The sequence below is a fragment of the Haplochromis burtoni genome, unplaced genomic scaffold (genome assembly GCF_018398535.1).
Source record: "Haplochromis burtoni strain Fernald_Lab_line unplaced genomic scaffold, NCSU_Asbu1 Contig_12, whole genome shotgun sequence".
Taxonomy (NCBI): domain Eukaryota; kingdom Metazoa; phylum Chordata; class Actinopteri; order Cichliformes; family Cichlidae; genus Haplochromis; species Haplochromis burtoni.
The window spans coordinates 3,603,806-3,627,671 of record NW_024582373.1 but is presented as its reverse complement, the minus strand read 5'-3'; the positions used below and the strand labels follow the sequence as shown (position 1 = coordinate 3,627,671).

Here is a 23,866-nt window from a genome sequence, read left to right as displayed (position 1 = left end):
GACATTACAGTGTTTATACACTTTGATCTGCGACAGCATTGCAGATGCTTGCCTGGCTTATTTGATGTTTGCTTTGAGAGGGGATTTTTTTTCTAAACTCCTACTGCCTGTTCCCACTGTCACAGGAAAGTCAGAGGCATTTCAGCAGAGTTAGGGAGGTTTTCCTTACATATAGATATCGGATAGGTGACAGATTTTGATATGAAATGGCCATTGCATGTCCTCTGAAAGTTTCAGGTGGATTGTAAAGATGGTTGTCATGATGAAGAGCCAGACAGAGATTTTTTGTTTTTTTAATGGTGGTTATAGTCCTTTATTGATGCTGCTTAGCAACAGCAGCAACTTAGTTGGACTCCACACTGAATTAGTGCTATGTGATTTACGGTTAAAGTCAACCCTCCATGAAGTGATTCACTCATCACCCACTGGTCATTAGTAGCCATTTAAGGCTCACAGTCCTTATGTCACCCTGCTTTTGTATATTGCTCACCTTGCAGTGTGCCATTCAACTTATTCTTTGCACCCATTGATTGTTACTTACCTCAGAGTTGAAGTTACTGTAACTTGGTTCATGGTCACTTTACATCAATAGCAATTATTTCCTTTCATGTCTTCAATTTGCTGAGTTTTATTGCAATCCACATTTGCTTTTTGCCATATTATCGCTTGTCTCTTAATGCGTGTACAGCCCTTTGAGAAATGTTGACACCACTTAAAAGGAATACAGTTAAAGATGGTCATCTACCTTGATGCTTCCTTTAAGGTGTTTATCAAGCATTAGTTAATGTTACCAATGCACTTATGTGAGTCTGCATGCATGAAAGCATTGAATGTTGATGATTCATCTTCAGCATTTGATGATGAAGGCCTCACAAGGCCTCACAAGCCACAATCTCTGATTTGTGGCCCGTCACGCAGCGACAAGTGTCAGGTGTCAGTCTGTAGCTTCATGTGACCGGATTCCTGTGAAAATCACTTGTAGGCTTGTGCTCCTTCACCTGAGACGGAAACATATGTTTAGGGTTCAGGACTGGAAATTGCCACAATGACTGTCCCCTGTTAATACAAAGCCTAAGTCGCCGCTGTTACCAGGCAACATTACATGATCCTGAATACAGATCATAAAAGTCAGTGTGACATCATCAGTGCTGCATAGCAACAGTAACCAGGAGATTCAAAGCCGATGACAGTCGGTAGTCTTTGCCGCTGATCTAAAGGCACTCTGAGGATACTGTTGTGGCTTCTCGGGGGCTGATTTCACGTTGTCAGCACCTCATCATAAACAGCATCGCTGAGAAAGCAGCACTTTGTTTAGAATCTTTCTTTGTGTTGTGTGAACTGACGCCAACACTGACGCTAACAGGAGCGTGACAGTGAGGTCAAGAATGGTGACAGGCACACATTATCACCATACTTTTACTCTTTCTGTGCAGCAACATGAAGGAAACCATGAAATGAGACCACCCCTCATCCATCCATTCTCTTCCATTTATCCTTATCAGGGTCACAGGGGGCAGAAGCCTAACTCAGCCATCATAGGGCGAGAGGCAGAGTACATTTCAGATAAGTCACCATCACAGGACCAACTCATAGAGGCAGACAACCATTCAAACTCACATTATTCCTCATCCAAATGACCTTAAATTCAACACTGCACTTACTCGGATCCTCAGCAGCGCACGTCAAGTTTGAAGTAGACAGGATAAACAGATAGATCCCTGAGATGTGCAGCATTATTTTGACAGAGTAGTTAAAAATAATGGAATTGGAAGAATGAAGCTTTTTTGCCATTTACTACCATTAAAACATGCATAATATATGCACTTAGTCATCGTTTATTAAACATAATCAAGGGTCCGTGCACCAAATATTCGACATACAATAACTGCAACACACAATAGCACATAGTTTCAGCACACTACAGGCTTCATCTCCTTAGGATGAGGTGCACGGAAGTGGGATTTGGTTCATCCTCTTCAATCCAGTTCAAGGTTTCACTTTAACTAAATTGATGTCACACAGAGTAGAAAGTGACTAAATCAACATGCTGCTCATTCCTACATACTTGGCAGGAATCCTCTGATTATGTTGGAGAGAATAACTGGATGTACTGTTTAGAGCCTTGGGAGTGTTATATATTGAGATAAAGTAGGCAGAAGTAGAATTGTTATCGGGATGAGTTCACTTCAGGTTCATGTGAGGCACATCCACAGACCAGGAAGTAGAAGTAGCCATTTTCTGGCTGTAGTGGCAAAGTCAATACATTTTTTTCAGCGTTCCTCTGCGGTTCAACAATTCTTTGCCACTACCACTTTTGTTGTTTGGAGTTTTTTAACGTCCTCCACCCAAGCACCCACTGTGTAACGCACTGGGGCGCTTGCTGCTTGATTCAGAAGGAGGGTGCTTCAGTCAAAATAACCACCAGCCTCCTCCTCCTACAGTGATTCAGCACAGTTGGGAAGATAAAAGCAATGTTATATAGTCCAGTTCAGATTGTTCTACAGCATTTTAAATAATGTTGTAGGTCTCTGCTGTGAAAACACAGTGAGTAATCTATTTCTTCAGGTTTCATTAAAATTTAGAGTTTTAACCTGACAGTGTATGACTTTGAGTATTCTCATAAAACCAGTTAATGAACCTATAAATAATGGAAATAACCAAATATTGAATATTAATTGGACCCTGAAAACAATTTCATCAGCAACAGTAGTGTGAACAAGTAATAACATAATAGAAAGTTATGTATGAATAATATGTCACTGCTCTTTTTTACTTTGTGGCTTTGAAGGTAGAAGTGTCAGAGACCTTTTAGTCAGAGTTTAGGCAGGACACATTAATTCTTCAAATGTCCTGTCCTCATCTTAAACTGTCACTGCTGAACAGGCTTGAAGCATACCCCATCACCACCTACCCTTACCTCAGCGTCTATTAGCTCTGCGATGTTTTAATGTTGGTCCCTTCCTCGGTTCCTCTGTTTCCATGGATACCGACACAGTGTACTCAGCATCTCAGAGCATTTGCCTTTTTAAAGGGCAACGTGAACTCTGGGTTTCAGCCTCGTTTCTGTATAGCTGCCTTCCTTCAACCGATGCCATCGTAATATCCTCATAGTGTGGCTTCCTCTCTCTTCAAATGCACAGCTTTCATTTTGGAGGACTAATGAGGCTGGACGGCACAGGCATCCAAGTGAACCATGAAGCATAGTGGTTGCATATGACCCGTTTCCAGGAAACAAGGCAGGCTCTATTTTCAGCACCTTGGACAGCACATGAGCAACAGCAACGCTAGAATTAGCTTTGGGTGCAAGTCTACAAGCTGTCTAGCTACTGTATGGTTTCCCATTTCCCTTTTGTCTCCTTCACAAACTCAGGATGTGAAATTGCTGGAGGTTTTTTTGGTCACGTACTCCATCCAGTAATGATCACTGCCAGTAACAATCATAGTGCATGCTAACATGTGGATATAGGTTACTAAATTTAAAAAATCCATATTGAAAGGTCAGAATTTGTCGAAAGTGGGCAGACTCCCACATACATGCCTTTTCTTAATCTCAGTTTATCAAAGATTTATAGCGCAGCATGTTTGTGATTTCTAAAACGGCACCTGTAATTACCACACGAGCAGGTGGCAATGCGTCATGGGAGTGTCATGTGTTTTGATTGTTGTGGGTTTCTTTCTTCTTTCTTTTTTTTCCCCTGTTGCTTCGATACTACCGTCTGCAGCATTAGCCACAAGTGTATTGAATCCACCTAAACCTCACAAAAACAAAATAGTTTTCCTTCACCATTTATAGTAACATAAATACTATACGTGTTTACGGATTTTAAAGCTTTTAAAGTTGCGGTTGGGTTGCTTTGTTTCCAGTTAGACTCTGTGGAAAAAGCAAAAGTTTCCAGAAATGATTGTCACACTTGCAGGTACATTTAGGCTGACATTTTTGCACTTAATGAAATGTGTAAATGAACACACTGCTGATTATTTAACAGTTGGAACCTGCCAAAACTGACTAATATTCTACTTCGGTGCTTTGGTTTATTTTGCTACATTAGCAAAGCATTATTTTACCAGCAGCTCTTCTTTGCAACCAGTAATGAAATTCCTTTAACTTCCTTAATCCACAGTGACTGGTGAATTAAAAAAATATCCAAAAGCATTTAAGTATCTAAGAAAATGACAAATACATACTGCACCTGAATGCATCCTACATGAATTTTCCGCATGAATGCACATTTATGTAATTAATATCCCTCGTGGGTGTAGTTTAACAGAATTTCCCACTTCCCGGGAATAAGGTAATGCAGGATTATTGTCTCGCATAAACCCCGCGAGCACTACAGGGGATAGATGGATTTAGTGCGCCTTTCACAGTGGGGATGAAAAAGTGTATGGGAGATCTCACAGCATGGTGTACACTCCCCTGGACGAGATGATGCACTTGCGTCTTTGTACAGTATTACTCAGTTTACCAAATCTTCACAGTGCAAACAATCTGAGCAAAAAGAAAAAAAGCTTAATCTCTTCTCGCTCACAAATGTCAGCATGTAATGACAAGATTCTCAAGGATACTTCTTCATTTCTAATCCTCTTCTAAACGATCCCATTTGGAGCGTGGGACAAAGATGGACAAACTAATGAAGATGAAAAGTGGCATCAATCCAATGTGCTGCCTCCGACACATGCGTTCTCTAACGTTTAAGCAGTGTTGTGGGTTTGTTGCCCCTTCTGTCTGTGTAAAACAGTTGACCTTGGTTCACATGGCTCCAGGTTGGATCGTCTGCATACTAATGAGGTTTAGTGTGGAGGAATGCTACGCTGTGTTTTTTTGTGTTGGCTAGACTGGCTTTGATCTAAACTACTATCGCTGACTCTGTTGGTGCAAGGCAGACTTTCCCTGAGCTGCACAGGATACTAATGGATGGTCTGTGTTGTTCGTATGGCCGGAATGATTCAAGGAAATGAGGGATTATCAATAGAATTGATGCATCTCCTTAGGAAGCCTGTTGCTTCAAAGGAATCTATATTTATTAGCTGTTAGTAAACTGCATTTCTTTTCAATATGAAGCTCTGCCTCTGTCTGACATGTTTTGTTCTCCATCCAATAGAGCGTCTGCATCATGACAACAGCCTTCCTGCACTTCTTCTTCCTGGCGTCGTTCTGCTGGGTCCTAACAGAGGCCTGGCAGTCCTACATGGCAGTGACAGGAAAGGTTCGGACCAGGCTCATCCGTAAGCGCTTTCTGTGTCTGGGTTGGGGTAAGTAAAGCAGCATGTTTCTCTAAACCTCTCCATTATCTCCCATCATCCCAGCAGCTGCCATTTTCTCACAATATCTCTGGCCGCGGTGTCTTTCCAAGTAACTGCACCGTCTTTTCCTATTCATCCTCTCCGTGGGGCTGCTAGATCCTCATCCTGTCAGGCGCTTTTGTTGTGATGCTTTTTCCAGTCAAGCTCTCTAAGGGCTGGGTAAATGGACCAGTCATGAGCAGTGTGGGGGGGAAGGACAGACTGGTGCGGCTCTTCAATTGCAGGTTACAATGACCTTATGTCTGATAAAGAGGGTCTGCGCCAGGCATTCACACTGCAGCAGAATACATTTCATCTGAAACCCTCTGATGTACAGTTTAGAAGAAGGAAATGTTTGCAGAGGCAAAATGCACTGAATGCAACTAGTACAGCATATGTATCATCTTTCTTTACCGATTTTAATCATAAGCACCATACAAATATCAATAAATACACGCGGCATCAAAACCTACAAGATTTCCCTTCATTTGATAACTGCCAGTATCAATCCCTGTCCAAACAGCCTTTTCTTACAAAAATCTCTCCTAAAAAAAAAAAAATCAATTTGATTATGAAAGAGCCCACACTCATTCTTCTTGTTACCTAGCAACAAACAAGGCTCTCTTAGTCATTGCAGTGCCATGGCTTGCAAAAAAAATGGATAAAGCCTGTTCTGCAATCACACAGATTTCTAAAAAAGTACTAATATACATTTTGACAAATAAATGAGATTGTGTCGTCCCACAGTGATGTTGCATTGCAGTACAGATTACTCTATTCGTTTACTCATGCCACAACAAGAACATAATTCTTTAATCCTCTACAGATTACGACCTTATTCAAACAAAACACTGATCTAAAAGAGACAAGCAGCACAGAGTGCCTGTGGTCTCTTAATTCACCTGTTTGAAGCGCAGTGTCTCCACCAGATTGTTGCCTGCACTGTGATTTACGACATGCTTGCGAACACCCAGCACTCTATACCTCTCCGGCACTGCAGAGAAGCACTGGATGGCAACGGGGTCTTCGGCTCGTGCCTCCAGGAAACTGATTACATCAATAGCACCTGCTTGCGCTGCTTGGAGAGGGATAGTGTTAATATTCCAAGTACATAGTAGCAAGAACCGAATCAATTACACCAATCTATAATGAGGAGACGTACAGCCAAATCCCTTCTTGTAAAAGGTGTGGAAGGTGGAGACGTGTTGTACAGTACAGTGATGAAATTTCTGGACATGATGCACTGCTGCCCTTTTGTCGAAGCCACGTACAGTCTGTTCTTTTCTGCCACTTAAAGAAATAAATTGAATTGCCCATACTTGATCATATACTCTCAGATGTCTGTATAGTCTCATACTGTGGCTTCTAATGAAATCAATCGGGTTGCACTTTCCTTAATGACTGGAAGGCACAGTTGACTTCTTCTCCCTTGAAGTGGGTTTATGCTCTCAGCTCTAACAAGCTACTAGAACTGCTCAAATAACTATTGATTGTTTTCTCCTTTGAAGGATTACCAGCTTTAGTTGTTGCGGTTTCGATGGGATTTACCAAAACAAAGGGCTATGGGACACCCTTATAGTAAGTTTTTTTTCCTCTCTTTCTAACTGTGTTTAGTATTCAGTGGGCACATCGTAGGTTCGTCTGTAAAATCTAAGGGTAATGATTGCACGCGTCTGCAGTGGCTTAGTTATCCTAAATAGTATCATAAACAAAGTCCCAAGAAGCCAATCAAATTTCAAAATAGCACAGCAAGACCCCAATTCTATGTGAGTTGTATCCCTGCTGGATACCAAATGCATAAACACTGCTTAAAATCTCTTTAGAATCTTATTACCCCGTGAAACTTTGGATATGGAGTTACAACATATGGCACTTCTCCCCTGACAATTGTGGAAAACACAACTGTATGCTGGTGTGCACCATTAACTTGGATGTTAATGCCTTAGTGGGAGTTAACTGTGTTTTTTCCTCTGCTTTTCCTGCAGCTGTTGGCTGTCTTTGGAGGGCGGGCTCCTGTACGCCTTTGTTGGACCTGCAGCTGCTGTTGTTCTGGTATGTCTCAGCCACCACTGTCTGGTTTTTGTTTTGTTGGGGTTGGTTTTTTTGCTTTTCTGTATAATGTAATGTAAAGGAAATGTACATTAAAGGAAAAACAGCCAGCACTAGCAGCAACAAATTCTTCAATAAACATGACTTTGCAGTGCTTGTGAATTGTTCTGGTTGCACTCAAAGACCAGCACTCACACGAGCCACGCGATTCTAGCGGTGGTATGGTGTGAATATGGTACAACTGTGCTGTGCTGAAACCCGACACAAAAAATGATGCTTTGAAAATGTTTGACTTGAGGAACCAACTGTGGTTTCAAAGTCAAAGTAATGAGCGTCCCATCAGGCAATGTGCTCGAGTAACCCCCTTTCATTTACCATAATGGCCCTCCATGAAGCTGTGAGGTTATTAAGTATTTATGCATTAGATTTGTCCAAAATCGAATATACTGGGGTATTTTAATCATTTTGTATTTACATAGCTGTACAGAGAAAATTACACAAAGAATGTGATTATGCAAATCACTAAGTCTGTGTCAGATGGACGGACGACTCGGAATGTGTAATAATATTGTTCACTGTCAAATTCCTGTTCTCTGCTGGGATTTGAAATGAAGCGATTTCAGATATATGTATTTTTTAAGTGACTAAACCTCTTGTTTGAGCGCAAAGACTCGGAAGTCTCGCCGCTCCGTGGTTATTATTTGCAGCGAATCTCAGAGGAACACAAGCTAATCTCTGCAAAAAAACAAAACAAAAAAAAAAAGCAGAAACAACCATCTGCAGTGAGAATGCACGCCACACCGTGCTGCTGTTATCACTATATCGATAGTCAGATGTCTCACAGTAACAGAGCTTGTTGGATAAAAACTTCCCCGAATGTATTTGCATAAATACTTAATGAGTTCTTCTCACAGTTATGGGGGATTTTAAATAGACTACAGTGCACTGTTTTAAACAATGGTCCAGCCAGCGAGTGTAAAGCTCCCTCACTTCTCTGCTAATAATAGGAGAAGGTGCCTTTGAGGAGACGAGTGCTTCTTGTCAGGCAGATCCTTTCTTAAGGCTGTTGTGCCGGGGCTGAGTGTGCGGGGCATGTCTCTTCCATTGGCTGAAATGTCACAGAGAAGAGCAAATAATAGAAGCTACAGGTCAAAGTTAATGCAGATGGAAAATGACACTAACCATTGGCTACTTAAGGAGAATGTCATGCTGGGAAATTAAAAACATTGCTCTTAAAATCCTCTCGTTGTGGATGATTTATTGAAAACAAATATTCCTGTTCTCCTTTCTCGTGACAGGTCAACATGGTGATTGGCATTTTGGTGTTTAACAAACTAGTGTCCAGAGATGGTATACTGGACAAGAAGCTGAAGCACCGAGCAGGGTATGACAGCACATCCTTGTTAGTACCTGCTTTTTCTTTTCTTCTCTTAAAATCATGCAAAAATATACATACAGTGTGCTTTGAGTTGTTGTACATATGGAGATTTAGACCTCCTTTTTTCTGCCATTGAAAGGAAATTACAGGCATAAACATAAAGAGGTCAGATCTCTCTTGGGAGCGACATGGTTTCGTATTTCTTTGGCAGAATCAGTCCAAGATGAAAAAACCACACACACACGCCCACACATTGGCTGCTTCTGCTGTAGATAATATGACGGCGGGAGATTTTAAAGTGGAGTTAGTGGCTCTCAGCGTTGTTTGTCATGATCTTGTCTCTGTGTCCCACAGACAGATGAGTGAGCCGCATACAGGATTAACTCTCAAGTGTGCCAAATGTGGCGTTGTATCAACAACTGCTTTATCAGCAACTACAGCTAGCAATGCAATGTAAGTGCCTGTCAGTGTCTGTGAATCAATAAGGCGGTGCTGCGGGGAGTCTCTGTATGTACAGCATGTCCACCTCTGCAGTTCTGATCATCTCGCTGCCCACTGCAATGCAAATTTACGTTTCAGTGTTGAAACGGTTGAGATTTGAGATTTTAGTCAGCACTGTAGACTGTATATATCACCACCAGTTTGCCTGCCTTTATTTCTTCTACACGGTGCTCCTTCTTTTCTCTCAGGGCGTCCTTGTGGAGTTCCTGTGTCGTGCTGCCTCTGCTGGCTTTGACCTGGATGTCTGCGGTACTTGCCATAACGGACAAGCGCTCCATCCTCTTTCAGATCCTCTTCGCTGTCTTTGACTCGCTGCAGGGTTTTGTCATTGTGATGGTGCACTGTATCCTACGGAGAGAGGTAGAGGATGATTTCATTTCCTCCCCCTCTTCACCTGTGATCTCTTTTAACTGCCTGTATGTCAGCAGATTATGCTCCTGCAAATGCTATTAACTATTAATTGCTTTCGAATCCTAAACTCACTAACAGCCTAAAGCAACAGTTCTTTCCCTGTAGGGTTTTGCATATTTAAAAAGAAATGTTTAAAGGATATCACAGACATAATAAGCTGTATTGTTAACATATTCCCTAACACTTATTCCCTCTTGTGCATAGGTCCAGGATGCTTTTAGATGTCGGCTCAGAAACTGCCAAGATCCAATCAGCGGTGATGCAACAGGAACTTTCCCTAATGGGCATGCTCAGATAATGGTAGGCACAGTTACCCCGCTGTTATCTGCAGCCGTTAGATCCTCTGTAATTTGAGCAATGTTCCCTGGTTATTTATAATACATGGGCACACCCCTTTGTTCTCTACTAACCTTAATTTGTCTTTTATTACTATCCTATTTTTTTTTAGGTTTCTATGACCTCTACACCGTGAGGCATTGTTTTCTATAGGTTAATAATTTTGCATGGTGTGTTTTTATAAAGCTCAGATTATACGCGGTGAAGACACTTGGCCCCTTGATAAATGGTATTAGTTTCCTTTGGTCTTCTTAGCCCCTGAGCTCAGTCTTTTATTTCTATTTGATTGAACTTACTGGCCATATTTGCCGTCCATCCCTCTCATTTCCTCTCACTGGGTAATAGAGGACTGTTCCCTCTATGACCTTTGACTGGGACGCCAGTCTCTTCATCTAGCATGACGATGCCACCGGCACATTGAAGCAATGATCTGCCATTAGTATTGTAATACCATCCAGAGTGAAACAGTTTTCACAATAGCAGAATGGTGTCAGGCCCTCTCGTTCAATGCGATCATTAGCAGCAAGCACAAAATGCTCCCCAGCTGCTGCAGCCAATTTTTTTTTTTTCAGCCACACACATTTTGCTGAAATATTATTGGGATTCTTTTCATGTATCATAACAATAGAATAGCATTGATCTCACTTTTGTAGCTGGTTTCTTTTTTAAAATATGCTTTTTATTTTTAGAAATATTGAGCATTTCACTGTCCTTCACTTACAGACGGACTTTGAGAAGGATGTGGACATCGCCTGCCGATCAGGTAAAGAACACACACTCTCTGATTAACTAGATTCCTCTTGGCTTGCATGTTGAAAAAAAACAAAAAAACAATGAGGTTAGACAGTAAAAAATAGCTCAGGTTATATAACAACCAACAATCCCCACAGGAGTTTTTTCACAGTTACAAAAACACTGACTTTAATCTGAGAACAAAACAGTATAAAGAGAGCTGTTGGAGTTTTCACTGTAATTTCCAGCGTCACTGTAATAGATAACTGCAGTAAATTGAAATAGCGGCAGCTTTCCTCATCTTTCGGCAGTTCCATTTGCAATTATGTCTTTTCATTAACGTCGTGATACCATCTAAGGATAGGTACGTAGGTCCTTCGTGTCTAATTGTGGGAGGATTTTCTTTCTAAGTTATCTCACTGGGGAGATACAATGTTTTCTGATTCCTCTGTCGCGCTCTTTTGTATTTTTGGGCCACAGTAGTTTTATGATTTAATAAAACTGAGGAGAATAAAAGAGACTGTGCAAGTTATCTCGCGTTAGAAACCTGCACAGGCTTGAAACCTCTCCTTTTCCCACTCCCTTCCACATCCTAAATGTGGAGGGAGCAACCAAGCTGGCCATTATTCAGAGCTCTCTGAAACGGCACTTGTTAAGTAACAAAAAGGGGCTCCCTGGCTCTTCTGGCCTGCCCTACTTCATTCTGTGCTCGTCTAAAGCTAAAGTGGGCATACCTGATACAAAAAGGAAGAAAAGACAGGTGTCATTTATAAATTATGACCTGATATGGACCGAAGTGGAGCTGCAGTCTGAGAGAAATGCACTTAACAGACCACTCTGCGGGCTCACGGTGTTAAAGCTGGTTGTTTACAAGCTTGGGTTATTGTCAGCAGCAGAAGTAATATTCTGCAGCGTCACACTACAGAACACAGGGTAAACTTAGATCAAAGGACTTCTTCAGAGCGAATACCACACTGTTTTCCCCATGTCCACACTGAGCATTAAATTAGCCTCGAACAGAGAGGGGAGTATTGCGCTTGTTTGCTATTCTTGTAATGTCCTTGCAGGCCTTTTGTGAGCAGATAATATAATTCCTAGGCAAAGATTAAAATACACACAGGGGAGGATTCAGTGTTTCCTATAACCAGAGGGTATTTTGGAATAGATATCTGCTCCTTGGTAGAATATTTTTCACAGGACAAGTTCACCAGCAATTACTAAGTTTGGATTAGGATGTGAAATGCTGTACTCTGAATGGCGGAGGGAATTTCAGGGATGGATGAAACTATATGAGCCCATTTACAGTAATATCCTCGAGAGACAGCAGTGTCTACTGTTGTGTCCCTTTGTATTTGGGCGTGATGTCACACTCGGTGCATATTCACAGTTATTTATCCCGTACTTTATTCCCTCTGTACTGCATATTCCGCCGAGAGTTCTTTCGCACTGATTTGAATCCCCTTGTTCTTTCAGTCACATGCTGAAAAATATAAAACAGAGTCTGACACCCATTACTGAGAAATTCCAACTAATCCTTGTATCACCCTGCCCCGCAGCACTCCACAAAGACATGGGCTCTTGTCGCGCCGCCACCATAACAGGCACCCTCTCCCGCATTTCCCTCAATGATGAGGAGGACGAGAAGGCCCCCGAGGGCCTCAACTACTCCACACTGCCTGGCAACATCATCTCCAAAGTGATTATCCAGCAGCCTTCCGCTCTGCACATGCCGATGGGAATGGGCGAGCTGAAAGAGCAGTGCATGGTGGACACCACCGCCGACATTCGCCGCACCGTTTACCTTTGCACCGACGACGCCCTGCGCCAGAGCGACCAAGACATGGGCGTCCACGACAAGGAGGGCCATCCCATGCAGAGTCAGATGATGGAGACAGACTACATAGTCATGCCCCGTGCCTCCGCAGCCGTGTCGGGGTCGGGTAACGTGCCCACCCTCCTGAAAGACGACACCAAGATGAACATCACTATGGATACGCTGCCACACGAGAGGCTAATGCATTACAAGATGAGCCCTGACTTCAATATCAACCCGTCAGGCATGGACCACATGAATGTGAACCTGGAGCAGCAGTATCCGAGCGCTCCAGAGCAGATGCAAAACCTGCCCTTTGAACCTCGCACGGCTGTTAAGAACTTCCTCGCTGAAATGGAGGAATCCACGGGGCTTTCTAGGAGTGAGACAGGGTCAACAATATCTATGAGCTCTCTGGAGGTACATATGCTCATGTGGATGAAGCACAGAGGATTCAGTTGCACTTTAACACTTTTATGTTAAAATACTCCAAACATCTGTATTGGGGCCCATGGCTGCTTCATAATACTTTCCGATTTTCTGTTTACAGAGAAGAAAGTCACGTTACTCCGATCTGGACTTTGAGGTATGTAAAACCATAATGTTTCCTTCCTTGGTACATGCATCTAGCTTTTTATGCAGAGAAAGGCCATTTTTGCAGTTGTGTTTGTCATTTGATTTACTAGTTCTTGTTGTGCCTCTTAAGCTTATTGGAGTTACACAGCCTTGACTCAGTGAGATTTATTGGCACGCTGTGTAGTTAAGGTAAAAGCAAGGCTGTCAACTGACAAACAGGGCAACAGTTCTCATCTACATTTTGTCCTCCTCCATCTCCTACATCCATTAGCTATATGTTGATTTCCAAAATGTATGCTTTTAAAGTCATTTGCACATTTCACATCTGATTTTTACCACTGGTTTCAGCAGTGATTTTATTGGCTTGCAAACACATAGTCAAACCCCCTTTGGCAGGTTATAGCATTTCCTTTGCAATGTTAAATCAGGCTTTGCTGCATATATATTGTAAACTCTGTCAAAATCAAGGAAACATGGCATCTAATTTGGCTTGGGGTGTTTTTTCTTTTAGCTTGGGCTTAAATGGAAAATTAGTGCCAAGGTTTGATTACGAGGGTTTCCTTGACACCAACAAAACTAAGAGTGTAGGTTATTCAGCGTTTCAGTGTCCTCTAACCCTAACTTTAATTACAGTGCTGTTTCCTTTATTTTGGCAGTCACTTGTGTATATGCAGTGACAGGTAGATTTGTTTCAAACCTGGCCTATAAGTAAACTACCATGACACTAACAAATTGAGCAGAGCTGGAGGGGGTGGGGAGGAAGATGCATTTCCATTATTGGCTGTCAATACCAAAAGAAAAACCCTTGCTATTGCAGAAAGTCATGCACACCAGGAAAAGACACATGGAGCTGTTCCAGGAACTGAATCAGAAATTTCAAACCCTGGACCGATTTCGAGACATACCAAATATGGGCAGCATGGTGAGTAACAGGAAACCAGGGGGGTGGCGGTCAGCCAGTGAAACAGAGCAACATCCAAATACTCTATTTAGATACCCGGTGCAGGACACATAGTGTGTGATTGTGCAAATGAGTGGTTATGTAGCTAAAGTACATGCAGAAGTGAACCGTCCAGTAAAGCAGCGGGCCTGCCAGCAGCTGGCGAAGGCTGAGTGACGGGGGCCGACCCTTAAAAGCATTGAAGCATTTTTTCCACGAGGCCAGGGGAAAAAGGACCTTTGGTTTTCTTGTCGCAGTAGAGTGCATCCATTCCAATGCAAGGCCATGAATGCACTTTTATTTACATGCACATTTATCTACTTAGCAACACCATCATTTTTTCCATAAATGCATGGCAGATTATTTAATCTATCAGCATCGTATACAACTTTGACCTTAATGTCGTTGCACTCCTCTGGCGGCTGTGTGTGTGTGTGGGGGGGAAACGTTCCTTTATCACGCTCGGTCCAGAAGTCAGGCTGCTTCTATGAATTAGTCCTGACCTCGCTGCAAATCAAAAGTCTTACCATCTGTCTTCGCACCTGACTACAGCTGCAGACTGTGAGGATATAAGGCTTCATGCATCTGCCTCACGCAAGCAGCATTTAATGTTTATACTGAAAGCACAAATTGGGTTGGTGACCAAATACATCTGATAAAAGGATATGTCAGTACCTTTGGTCGCATATAATCCCTTTTCAATCAGCCCTACAGTACAATGTAATTCAAGGCCTGTTGCTTAGTTACCAATACAGGATCTTTTGTATAGAAAACTACAGTACATTCTCACTCCCCCATTTTTTCTTTTTCTCTCTCTTTTTCTTTTTTTTTTTTTTTTTTACCTAAATGAATCTACTGCAGAGCTGGCTGCAGACATTAGTATCCATTTTATATTCCCTGACTGGGAGCAGCTTCTCTCCTTTATTTGCAATAGCATCTTTGGGACTCTCAGTAAGAGCACATTCAGATGAATGGCTCACATATGGAGCCCATATAATAAAGCAGTTTTGGAACTTTGGGAAAACACAGTTCTGCTATGACTCCATGATAATAGCGTAAGCATGTTCACCTTTAATACACTACCATTATCTTTTGTTATTTGATGCTTTCCACAGCATTAATCCATTATTTTCAATTAGAAGTGGGTTCATATATGAGTTCAGATAATGCCCTTTTGAGTGAACTGACTTTCAACTATGTAAAAGACAGAAAATGGTTTAGCTGCAGAGGATATCATGCCACTAACATCACACCCCACCGGCCATGTTCACAGGACAAGGCAATGCCAAACAAGAACCCATGGGAGAGCTACAATCCAGCCTGTGAGTACCAGAACTACGCCACTATGAATGTACTAGAATCTGACACCAAGGACTCACTGGAGATGACGCCTGCAGAGTGGGAAAAGTGTGTCAACTTACCCTTAGATGTCCAGGAGGGAGACTTCCAAACAGAGGTCTAGAGGGCGGAGAAGGAGAAATGCAAACTAGGAAATGAGGAGAAAAGGGGATGTAATTTGCACTGAACAAAGCAACAGACTTTTCTAACAGCCTTGGCATACATATCTGGATAATACGAGTGTGGCAGGGACATTATGTGCCAATACAATATAAGGACTGGTGAGAGAGAAAAAAAGAAGAAAAAAAAAGGGATAAAAACATCAGTGTTACTTTTTGTATTCTCACTAGTGTACTTAGTGTGGGGCAGCCTGGTGTACAATATTTACCATCATGTGTTTCGAATTATCTTTTGAGGAATTGGCGAAAAGAAAGCGGATTTAAAAAAAAGGTAAACCTCACAAAGCAAAAGACATGCCATGTGGTCCCAGCTTCATCGGGTCTAGTTTTGATTTCCTAAAACTAGACCCGGGAGCACAATGTATATATTTATGCAGGTTTTTAAAAAGTTTATAACAGTCTGTTTGGCCATTACTACACTTTTTACTTTATAATATAAAACATGGGAGGCAAAGAGGATTTTTTCTGTCATATTAAAATGAATGTTTGTCAAGCTACATTCTTCATTGCTTTAAATGCAATAAAGATAATACTCACTTTTATATAAATAATATATTTCACAACTTTATTACTGCAGAATCTGCTTGAAGGATCCCAGCAAGCTCTCTCATCTGCAGCTCTGTATAAAATATTTAAAAACAAAATGTTGTATGGTGTAAATAAACTTTTGTCTACATATGTTTTACTTGTGCCAATTTATTTTAATGAGAAAAAAAATGCCAACCTGATCAAAAAGTTATAGCGAAAAATGTTAACATTTGAAAAGGAATGTAAATAAAAGAGGAAATATGTTCGTACTGCTTCAGAGGTTGTGTCAAGTTTATGGCGTTGGGTGGCTGTGACATGCTTGGTTAAGAGATTAAGATTCGTGCTATAAATTGCTTTTGTTCAATATCCAATTTACTCCCGGCTTGATGTGAACTGTCAAAAAAAGTGCCTCGTGTAACACTGCTGTGGAAGGTTTGACATGGAAAGTTTCCTGCCTCGGCTCATAAACTCATATGAAATTTCTGCATTTGGATAGGAAACATTTAAAGCCTTAATATGGCTCTGTGCCTCCAGAAGGTTCGGCTAATAACGTCTGTTTTCTCAGACAGACAGGCCCAGACAGAGCACTAATGGGGAGAGGCTGTGAGGGCTCAGGGAAAATCTTGTTTGCTCTGTCTGGTGGTGAGTGCCGTACAGCTGAATGAATGGCGTGAGAGCTCCAGTATGTGCCCACCCCCGAACCCAGTCGCCACCTCATCCCCTCCCGGGAAACAGGAGTCCAGCAAAGAGGAGGAGGAGGAGGAAGTGTCAGTGAAGAGCAAGGACCGGAGGCGAAAAAGGGGGGTCCGTCCATTAAACACGAAGACTCGTCTGCGGTTTGATGTCGTCCCAACATAAATTAAGATGATTAAGAGCAGAGCTTGGTCTAGACGTTAATATCTAAATTTACAGTGCATTTCAATTTAGACTACCAGACATAATTAGGTTAATTATATACAGTACTCCAGCCTGTTGCCGGTGCTGTAAGAGTTTTTTTTATTCCCTATTAATGAAGCAGCATCCATTACAGTGCTTTTAAACATATTGCCATCTCCCCCTTGCCTGTGCAGGAGGCCCTATTTTTCACACAACGCCCTAAATGCATATACAATAAGTGCATAGCTTGTGGGTTCAAGTATTGAGAGTTCATCACAAAACAGTTTTACAGCCAGAGTGCATTTATAACCAATATAAAAAAGGCACACTAGATTGTACCATGTTGTTTTATTTAAAGGCCATTTCTGGACTGAATACAGTACTGTACAAAAGTTTTAAACTGCCCCTTATTTCTTTAGATCCAAGGAGCCAGGCTTTCTTGTCATTTTTTAAAGTGGTTTTGAGTGATAGTTCTCCAGGCTTTCTGAAGGTCTTTTTTTTCATTCTTTTGTTTTTTTGTGAAGCCACTTAACACTGACCTATGAATCATTCAAGCATATAAAAGCATATTCAAGGGGTGAACCAGTGTTGTGTCTACATAACAGACAATTTAGCAAATCTTCAGACACTTTGTTACTAACTGTCACAAAAAGACATCAATTCTTCCAGTTTTTAGCTGACTATGAAACATGGCAACAAAGTGAATCCAAAGAGCTATTAAAGCAAAACCTGGTAAATCTTGGCATGGTGTGTAGTGTGTCCTTAACAAAATTTGAGGAAACTGTATAGAACAAAAGTAGCAGGCCTAAAATCTACAGCAGATGAACAATATCTCAAAGTCAGCCAAAAAGAAAAAAAACAAAATAAAAACCAGAAAAGACCTGACACTGGACCTGAGAGATGCTTCTGGCCCATTAGTTGATTCAGCTAGTCTTCACTGAAGCCTCATTAGAAATGCTTTTACTGGAATGGTGCATAATCCTTAAGTAATTCTTATCACTCCATGATACTGATGATGGATGATGGAGTGATGAATCCAAATTTGAAATTTTTGGTTCAAATCATCATCAGCATGTACAGACGAGGTCAGGCAAGAGGTACAACCATATCTACAGCCATCTGTAAAACATGGAGGCTAATGGATGAAATTATACACAGAAAAGTACAGTCAGATTTTGATCCACCATGCAAAAACATCTGGAAACACCTTTGTTTGTCAGCATATCAATGATCACAAACACAATGCTGGATAGAAAACACACACAATGGAAAACTATCAGTCATGGATTGGCCTCCCCAGAACTTGGACCTCAACATTACTGAAGCAGAGTGGGATCATTTTCACAGAAAATGCAAACTTCTAAAGAAGAGAGCACATTTGAATGTCTTTTAAGAAGGCTGGAGAACTATTCTTGAAGACTACTTAAAGAAATGACAAGAATACTTGCTTTAGAGAGTTCAGGCTGTCATGCAAATATTGACTTTGACTTTTATGCTTGTTAGAATTGTACTGACTCTGTTATTGCCTTATATACTGTATTTCCATGTATGTTTTAACTTCCAGAGTTAACTTGTGAGCTTAAGGCCTAATGATGTTTGAGTGAGGTGTTCTAAAGATGGCAAGTTTGTGTTTGTGTTGGTCCTCTTTTTATTTATTTTTAATAGTAATACTGGGTGAATAATCTCAGTGTCAAGAATCGTCAAAGAGGAGTTTTAAAATAACAAAAATACAGCAGCTTTAATGCAAATCACTTTCCCCGATTAACAATATTACCATCTGTATTGAGAAATCAAATTTTCAAAAACAAACCCCTCTATTTGTATATACAGTCCCCAATTTTAACAAGAGGACCATCACATGCTGCCTGTGCCCCACACAAAGCATTTTGTGTTTAAACACTAACACAAGAACAGCTTCTAATGTCATCTAATGATAAATTACTTCATTCTCTGTGAAGCGTTGCTTTGGCGGAGATTCTCTTTGGCTCAGTTAATGAAAGTAATATGGGTAAGAACGTGATGATGACTTCTAATATTTCACACTTGGACAGTCATTTTGTGAGAATCCTGCAGGGTATTTTGATTTTTTTTTTATACACGATCTTCACATTGATTCCTGCTCACGCTCCGTGTCTCTGGAAGTGGAAAGTGATGTTATTTAGTTGTTTTTAAATCAAGCTGATATATGTTGACCTGCTGGACGAGCCTTCATTCGATAGTGAGTGGCAGGTCCCACAGGCCCGTGAGAGCACTGAGGTTAACCTGCTTTGGGGCTACAAACACTGAATCAACATAATTACATTGATCCTGTGTCACTTTGCTCTCTGGAGGCATCGCTGAGGGGAAAGGCAAACTGCTCGTCTATCAAGGGCCTTTCAGAGGAGTTAGAGCCCAGAGGAAAGACTTGGGGCCACACAAAAAAAAAGGAAAAAAAGTGAAAAATACATCCAGGCAAAAGTTATGAAGGACAAAATCAAAATGAAAAATGGTGCAATGTTTGGACAGTTGTGATATTTAAGCATACAGGTCTGTGTGTTGTTTACTTTTCAATGAGCCAATACAGTGATTTGAAAAAAGGAACTCTACACCCCATGGAAATCATTGGTTATTCTTGAAATATATAAATATTGCATAACCGAACAGAAACACTAACATTTTGCCCACCACACTTTACAGAGGATTTCAGGTTATTCTTCTAAAATGTTAAATGATACTGTGGCCACACTGATTTGTCAATCCACAATCCATATTCCAAAAGTTCTGCTCTTTGCCTGTTTGTGTCAAACTCTTGTTTTAAGTTTCTTTCAGATGGCAAAGTGTTTCTTCCTGGTCTCTTATGCAGGGGAAATTTGTGAAGTGTCTTCCTGCTTGGAGACGCATGCCCTTTGAAACCTACAATTTCAGGAGATGTCTGAAAATTCTGTGATGATTTCTCTCTTTTTTGGTTTCTTGGTAGCCAAGAGTCTTTTCTGAAGACTTCTTAAAGGAAGTGAGCTTCAGGAATAGTTCTGAAGACTGCTGTGAAAACAGCAGATGGTTTGCTCTTGGGTTGAATTTGCTGGTGCAGTCAGTCCTGGACGAATTTGAAATCCACACACTTTGTAGATTATCTTCATAATAGAGAAATTAGTGGTTTGAAATGATTTGAGGGTATTTTTTAAAAGCCAAGCAAAGGTTTGTCCAACATCTTGGGTTGCAAAAAGGCCACCAGGACCCAGAGCAGACCTGTTTGTCTATAAGGAGATTATGATCATAATCTGGAATACCTGGCTGTAATTTTACAGATTTGAAGGTATTTTAATTTTTAAAAAACATTTCTGTGTTATCATGTCGTTATTTAGAAACTTGGCGTTGTTACTTTAGCTCGGGCACCACATATACAGTGCTGTCTTGAGTCATCTCTCATTTCTTTATATTTTGCCAGGAAATAGAGGTGCAGCAATTATGGAAACAATTGCAAATATAACTGGAAATATAGTATATAAGGCAAAAACAGAGTACAATTCTAACAGGTTTGAAATGCAATATTTGTATGACCAACTTTATTCTTCTGCCCAGTGTGAACTCTCTTAGGCAATGACAGTCTTCAGGAATAGTTCTGTGGCTCCACGTTCCAGGCTCTAGGGAGGCCAGTCTATGACTTATATATGACTTATTTTTTTCTATCAAGGAATGCATTTACTGCAAACTACTGTGTGTTTGGGATCACCATCATGCTGAAAAATGAAGCTGTTGCCAATCAGGTGCTTTCATAATGGAATTTCATGATGGATCAAAATGTGATGGTACATTTTCCAGAGTTTATTATTCCATCAAATGCAGCTCTGAGCCACATCAATCTCTCCAGCATGTTTTTACAGATGGCTGTACACACTCATTCTTGTACCTCTCTCCTGACTGTACATATTGATGTCTGAAAATGATCGGTATCAAGAACTACATGAGTGAAAAAGCAGCTAATGTCCAAAGAAACTTTGAAAGACTTTGAACAACTCAGAAAGCTCGGAGAACTACAGCTCGAGATCACTTAAAAAAAAGGAAGTCTGGGTCTTTGGAAGCAAAATATGAAGACTTTTGTGCTGAAAACTTTAAACAACAGTTGCACTGGAAGTAAAGAAAAAAGTTTTGAAAGCTTGTAAAAAAAGAAAACTCTGGAACATTCTTGGGCAGGTACTTGCCATGCACTGTGTAATGCTCTAAGGTCTGTTGTTGTGTGGAGCAGTAAGAGCGATGATGGGTACAGAGGCCCATGACAATAGCTGCAGTGTTTTCTAATTCCTCCTGGTACCTGCAGTTCTCCACAAAATCATATTTGCCTTTTGTGAAAAAAGACCCAAACAGTGGCCAGCTTGTTTGGGTTACCTTTGTGTTTTTTGTTTGAATATTCCGGGTTTGGAAGCAAATATAATAATTTATGCAAGCAAGGATGTAATGAAAAATTAAGATTTTGTATCTGTCCGACTCTAAAATAAGATTTGATTGCTTCTTTTTGCCATTTTTCTGACAAGTTTAAATATTGGTTTAAATTACAGAATGAGCCCACATTTAACACATGCAAATTATTAAGACAGGGAAATCAAATGGAGATTATAGCAATATATGAACACATACACATATTGTAGACAAAACCAAACATGATCAAATGCATTTGACATGTATGACCTTCAGGTATATTTAATACTGTAGCTCCATGTCAAGATAAGTTTTATTTTCCTGCATGAATTCCTTCATTTTTTCATTAAAGTGTTTTCCCAAAGAAAGTTGTGAGTGGAGCTTTGGAAGATGTGCAGCAAAGAAAGAAAAGAAGATGAGACAAGACTGGCTTTTGAATACGAGGGATAACAAGAAAAGTTGTGCTCTAAACAGCGACAGATCCTCTGATCTGACATGTTGATCACACGATCCTTTCTGCTAGGGTCCTCGGGCTCGTGTTTTTGGCTCAAGGCTTAGTTAGTCTATTAGTGAAATGTGGGGGTGGCATATCGTATAATGGCTTAACTCAAAGCAGGCTTGCACAATAGTTATGACAAGGTATGCATACCTCAAACTCTAATTGGATATGCACACAAAATTCCATGCAAATCCATCTGACGCAGTTTTATCCTAATCCAGTGGCGAATGTATTTAAGTGCCACTCTAATTTGATACACGTCTTTATTATGCTAAAACGTTTAATATTGCTGTGGTGGCAATGCAGAATGCACTTTCATGTTTACAGAATTCCTGATTGTTATAAACTTCAGAGTTCCTGCTTGTGTCGGACCACACTCTGATAATTGTCCCAGCATTAGTCAGCAAATACAATAATGTGCTGCACAGTTTTTAATGCTTCAATCCTTTTATATTAAAGACGGACTTTACACCATGAAAGACGTCATAAAATCCACACTGCATGTTTTTTGTAGACATAACACGAGGTATACGGTGATGCAAAGAACTACACTGCATACATATAGTCAGAGTCGAGTACTGGGCTGTGGAAAGGAGTTGGAAAGAATTGGATCTGACTTATCCTGAAACTTTGAGTGAGTGCTATATGTACTGAGATGTATTTTTTTGTTGTTCATCACCCTATTTGGTTGGTTGTTTCTATTTTGGGAGACCTGAAAGGGCAGGCCAGCAGAGCTTTTTCGGCGCACAATGACCCGAGCATCTTGTTTGGTGTCTTCTGACAGCCCGGCTGCTTGTTGCCTCTGATTCGTGTCGACATGTTGCAGAAAATACATTTTTGGTAGATGAGGTTTTCAGGTTTATCAAACTCCATTATTCACACACTAACCTAGAATTACCAGTGGTGACATTTTGTCTCTTTGGCAAGGAAATGATATCCCCAAATGTCCTGGCATGTCCTGGCACTGTCACAGTACAATCACATACAAAATCAGGACATACTACACACTGTAATTAAACATATGAGTAAATATAGTCAAGATAAAAAGAACGTACAACCTATTTCAAATCTAAGGTTTTACGCCTTATCTGGGCCCTAAAAGGTCTTACAATGAGGTAAATACAACTCAGATGAACTCCAAAACATGACATTTAACACCCTGTCATTATTTATTTAACAAAAACTAACAACATCCGCAAATCAAATACACATGATTAATTGATTGAGTTTGAGACCCTCTATAAAAGCAGTTTTGGCAGTTTGCTGGAGTGTTGCAATGGTCCAGTTAAAGTCCATCACAGGGCTAGAGCTATCAGTTATTTTAGTAATCAAGTATTCTATGAATTCTTCCATCAATCAAGTAAGCGGAGAAGAAAATACTTTTGCCTTATTGATGAGGAACAGTCGATATTTGAAAGAAATACGGGTTAAAAAAAGGAAATGAACTAATTATAGTGTAAAGAGGGGAAACAAGGAGAAAGTAGATATGACAAATTACACAAGAACTGAACTGCATCAGGTCTTATGGGGAGATGAATCCAGATATGAAGTGCATGAAATGAGGGTAGGCCAGAGGTACAACACTGTCTACATTTGTACAGCACGGTAGAAGTTCTGTCATTGTTTTGTGTTGCATTTCATCCAGTGAGATTTTGTCAGAATGGATGGACTTACGAATGCAGATTTTGATCCACCATGTAATACCATCTGGAAAGTGTGTGATTGGGATCACTGCCAAACACACAGTCAATGCAGCAAAAGCATGCCTTGATACAGAAACACACAATGGAACATTATCAGGCCTCAACATTAATGAAACAGTGTGTGTTCATCTTGACAGAGAAAATATACATCCCACATTTCTCACATATTTAATATCTAGTAATTTATATTTTATACTTTACAAACATGTCATCTGAAATTATTACTGCATGAGGGGAAACATGTAACAAGTATTACAAAAAAAACGATATATTGACATTTGCACATGCATTATTATTTGCAAATTGGTGATTCTTGTTTTAAAGTGGCGTAC

At 40.6% G+C, this 23,866-nt stretch overlaps 1 protein-coding gene across 10 annotated transcripts in view; it reads left to right on the top strand.

Annotated features, from left to right (window-relative positions):
• adgrb3 (adhesion G protein-coupled receptor B3) overlaps nt 1-23,814 on the top strand; it is a 122,894-nt gene extending 99,080 nt beyond the window's left edge. For 6 of the 10 annotated variants that reach the window (XM_042215515.1, XM_042215541.1, XM_042215534.1 and 3 more), the window contains 12 exons: nt 5,103-5,253; nt 6,792-6,861; nt 7,269-7,335; nt 8,631-8,734; nt 9,065-9,163; nt 9,400-9,571; nt 9,827-9,922; nt 10,682-10,721; nt 12,247-12,923; nt 13,054-13,089; nt 13,897-14,001; nt 15,293-23,814. In XM_042215515.1, the coding sequence (XP_042071449.1) occupies nt 5,103-5,253; nt 6,792-6,861; nt 7,269-7,335; nt 8,631-8,734; nt 9,065-9,163; nt 9,400-9,571; nt 9,827-9,922; nt 10,682-10,721; nt 12,247-12,923; nt 13,054-13,089; nt 13,897-14,001; nt 15,293-15,481 (1,806 nt within the window). In that variant the 3' untranslated portion in view covers nt 15,482-23,814. The remainder of the gene's footprint in view (nt 1-5,102; nt 5,254-6,791; nt 6,862-7,268; nt 7,336-8,630; nt 8,735-9,064; nt 9,164-9,399; nt 9,572-9,826; nt 9,923-10,681; nt 10,722-12,246; nt 12,924-13,053; nt 13,090-13,896; nt 14,002-15,292) is intronic. The other 4 variants (XM_005915489.3, XM_042215521.1, XM_042215538.1 and 1 more) reach the window with 3 other exon arrangements.
• The last annotated feature ends 52 nt before the right edge of the window (nt 23,815-23,866 follow it).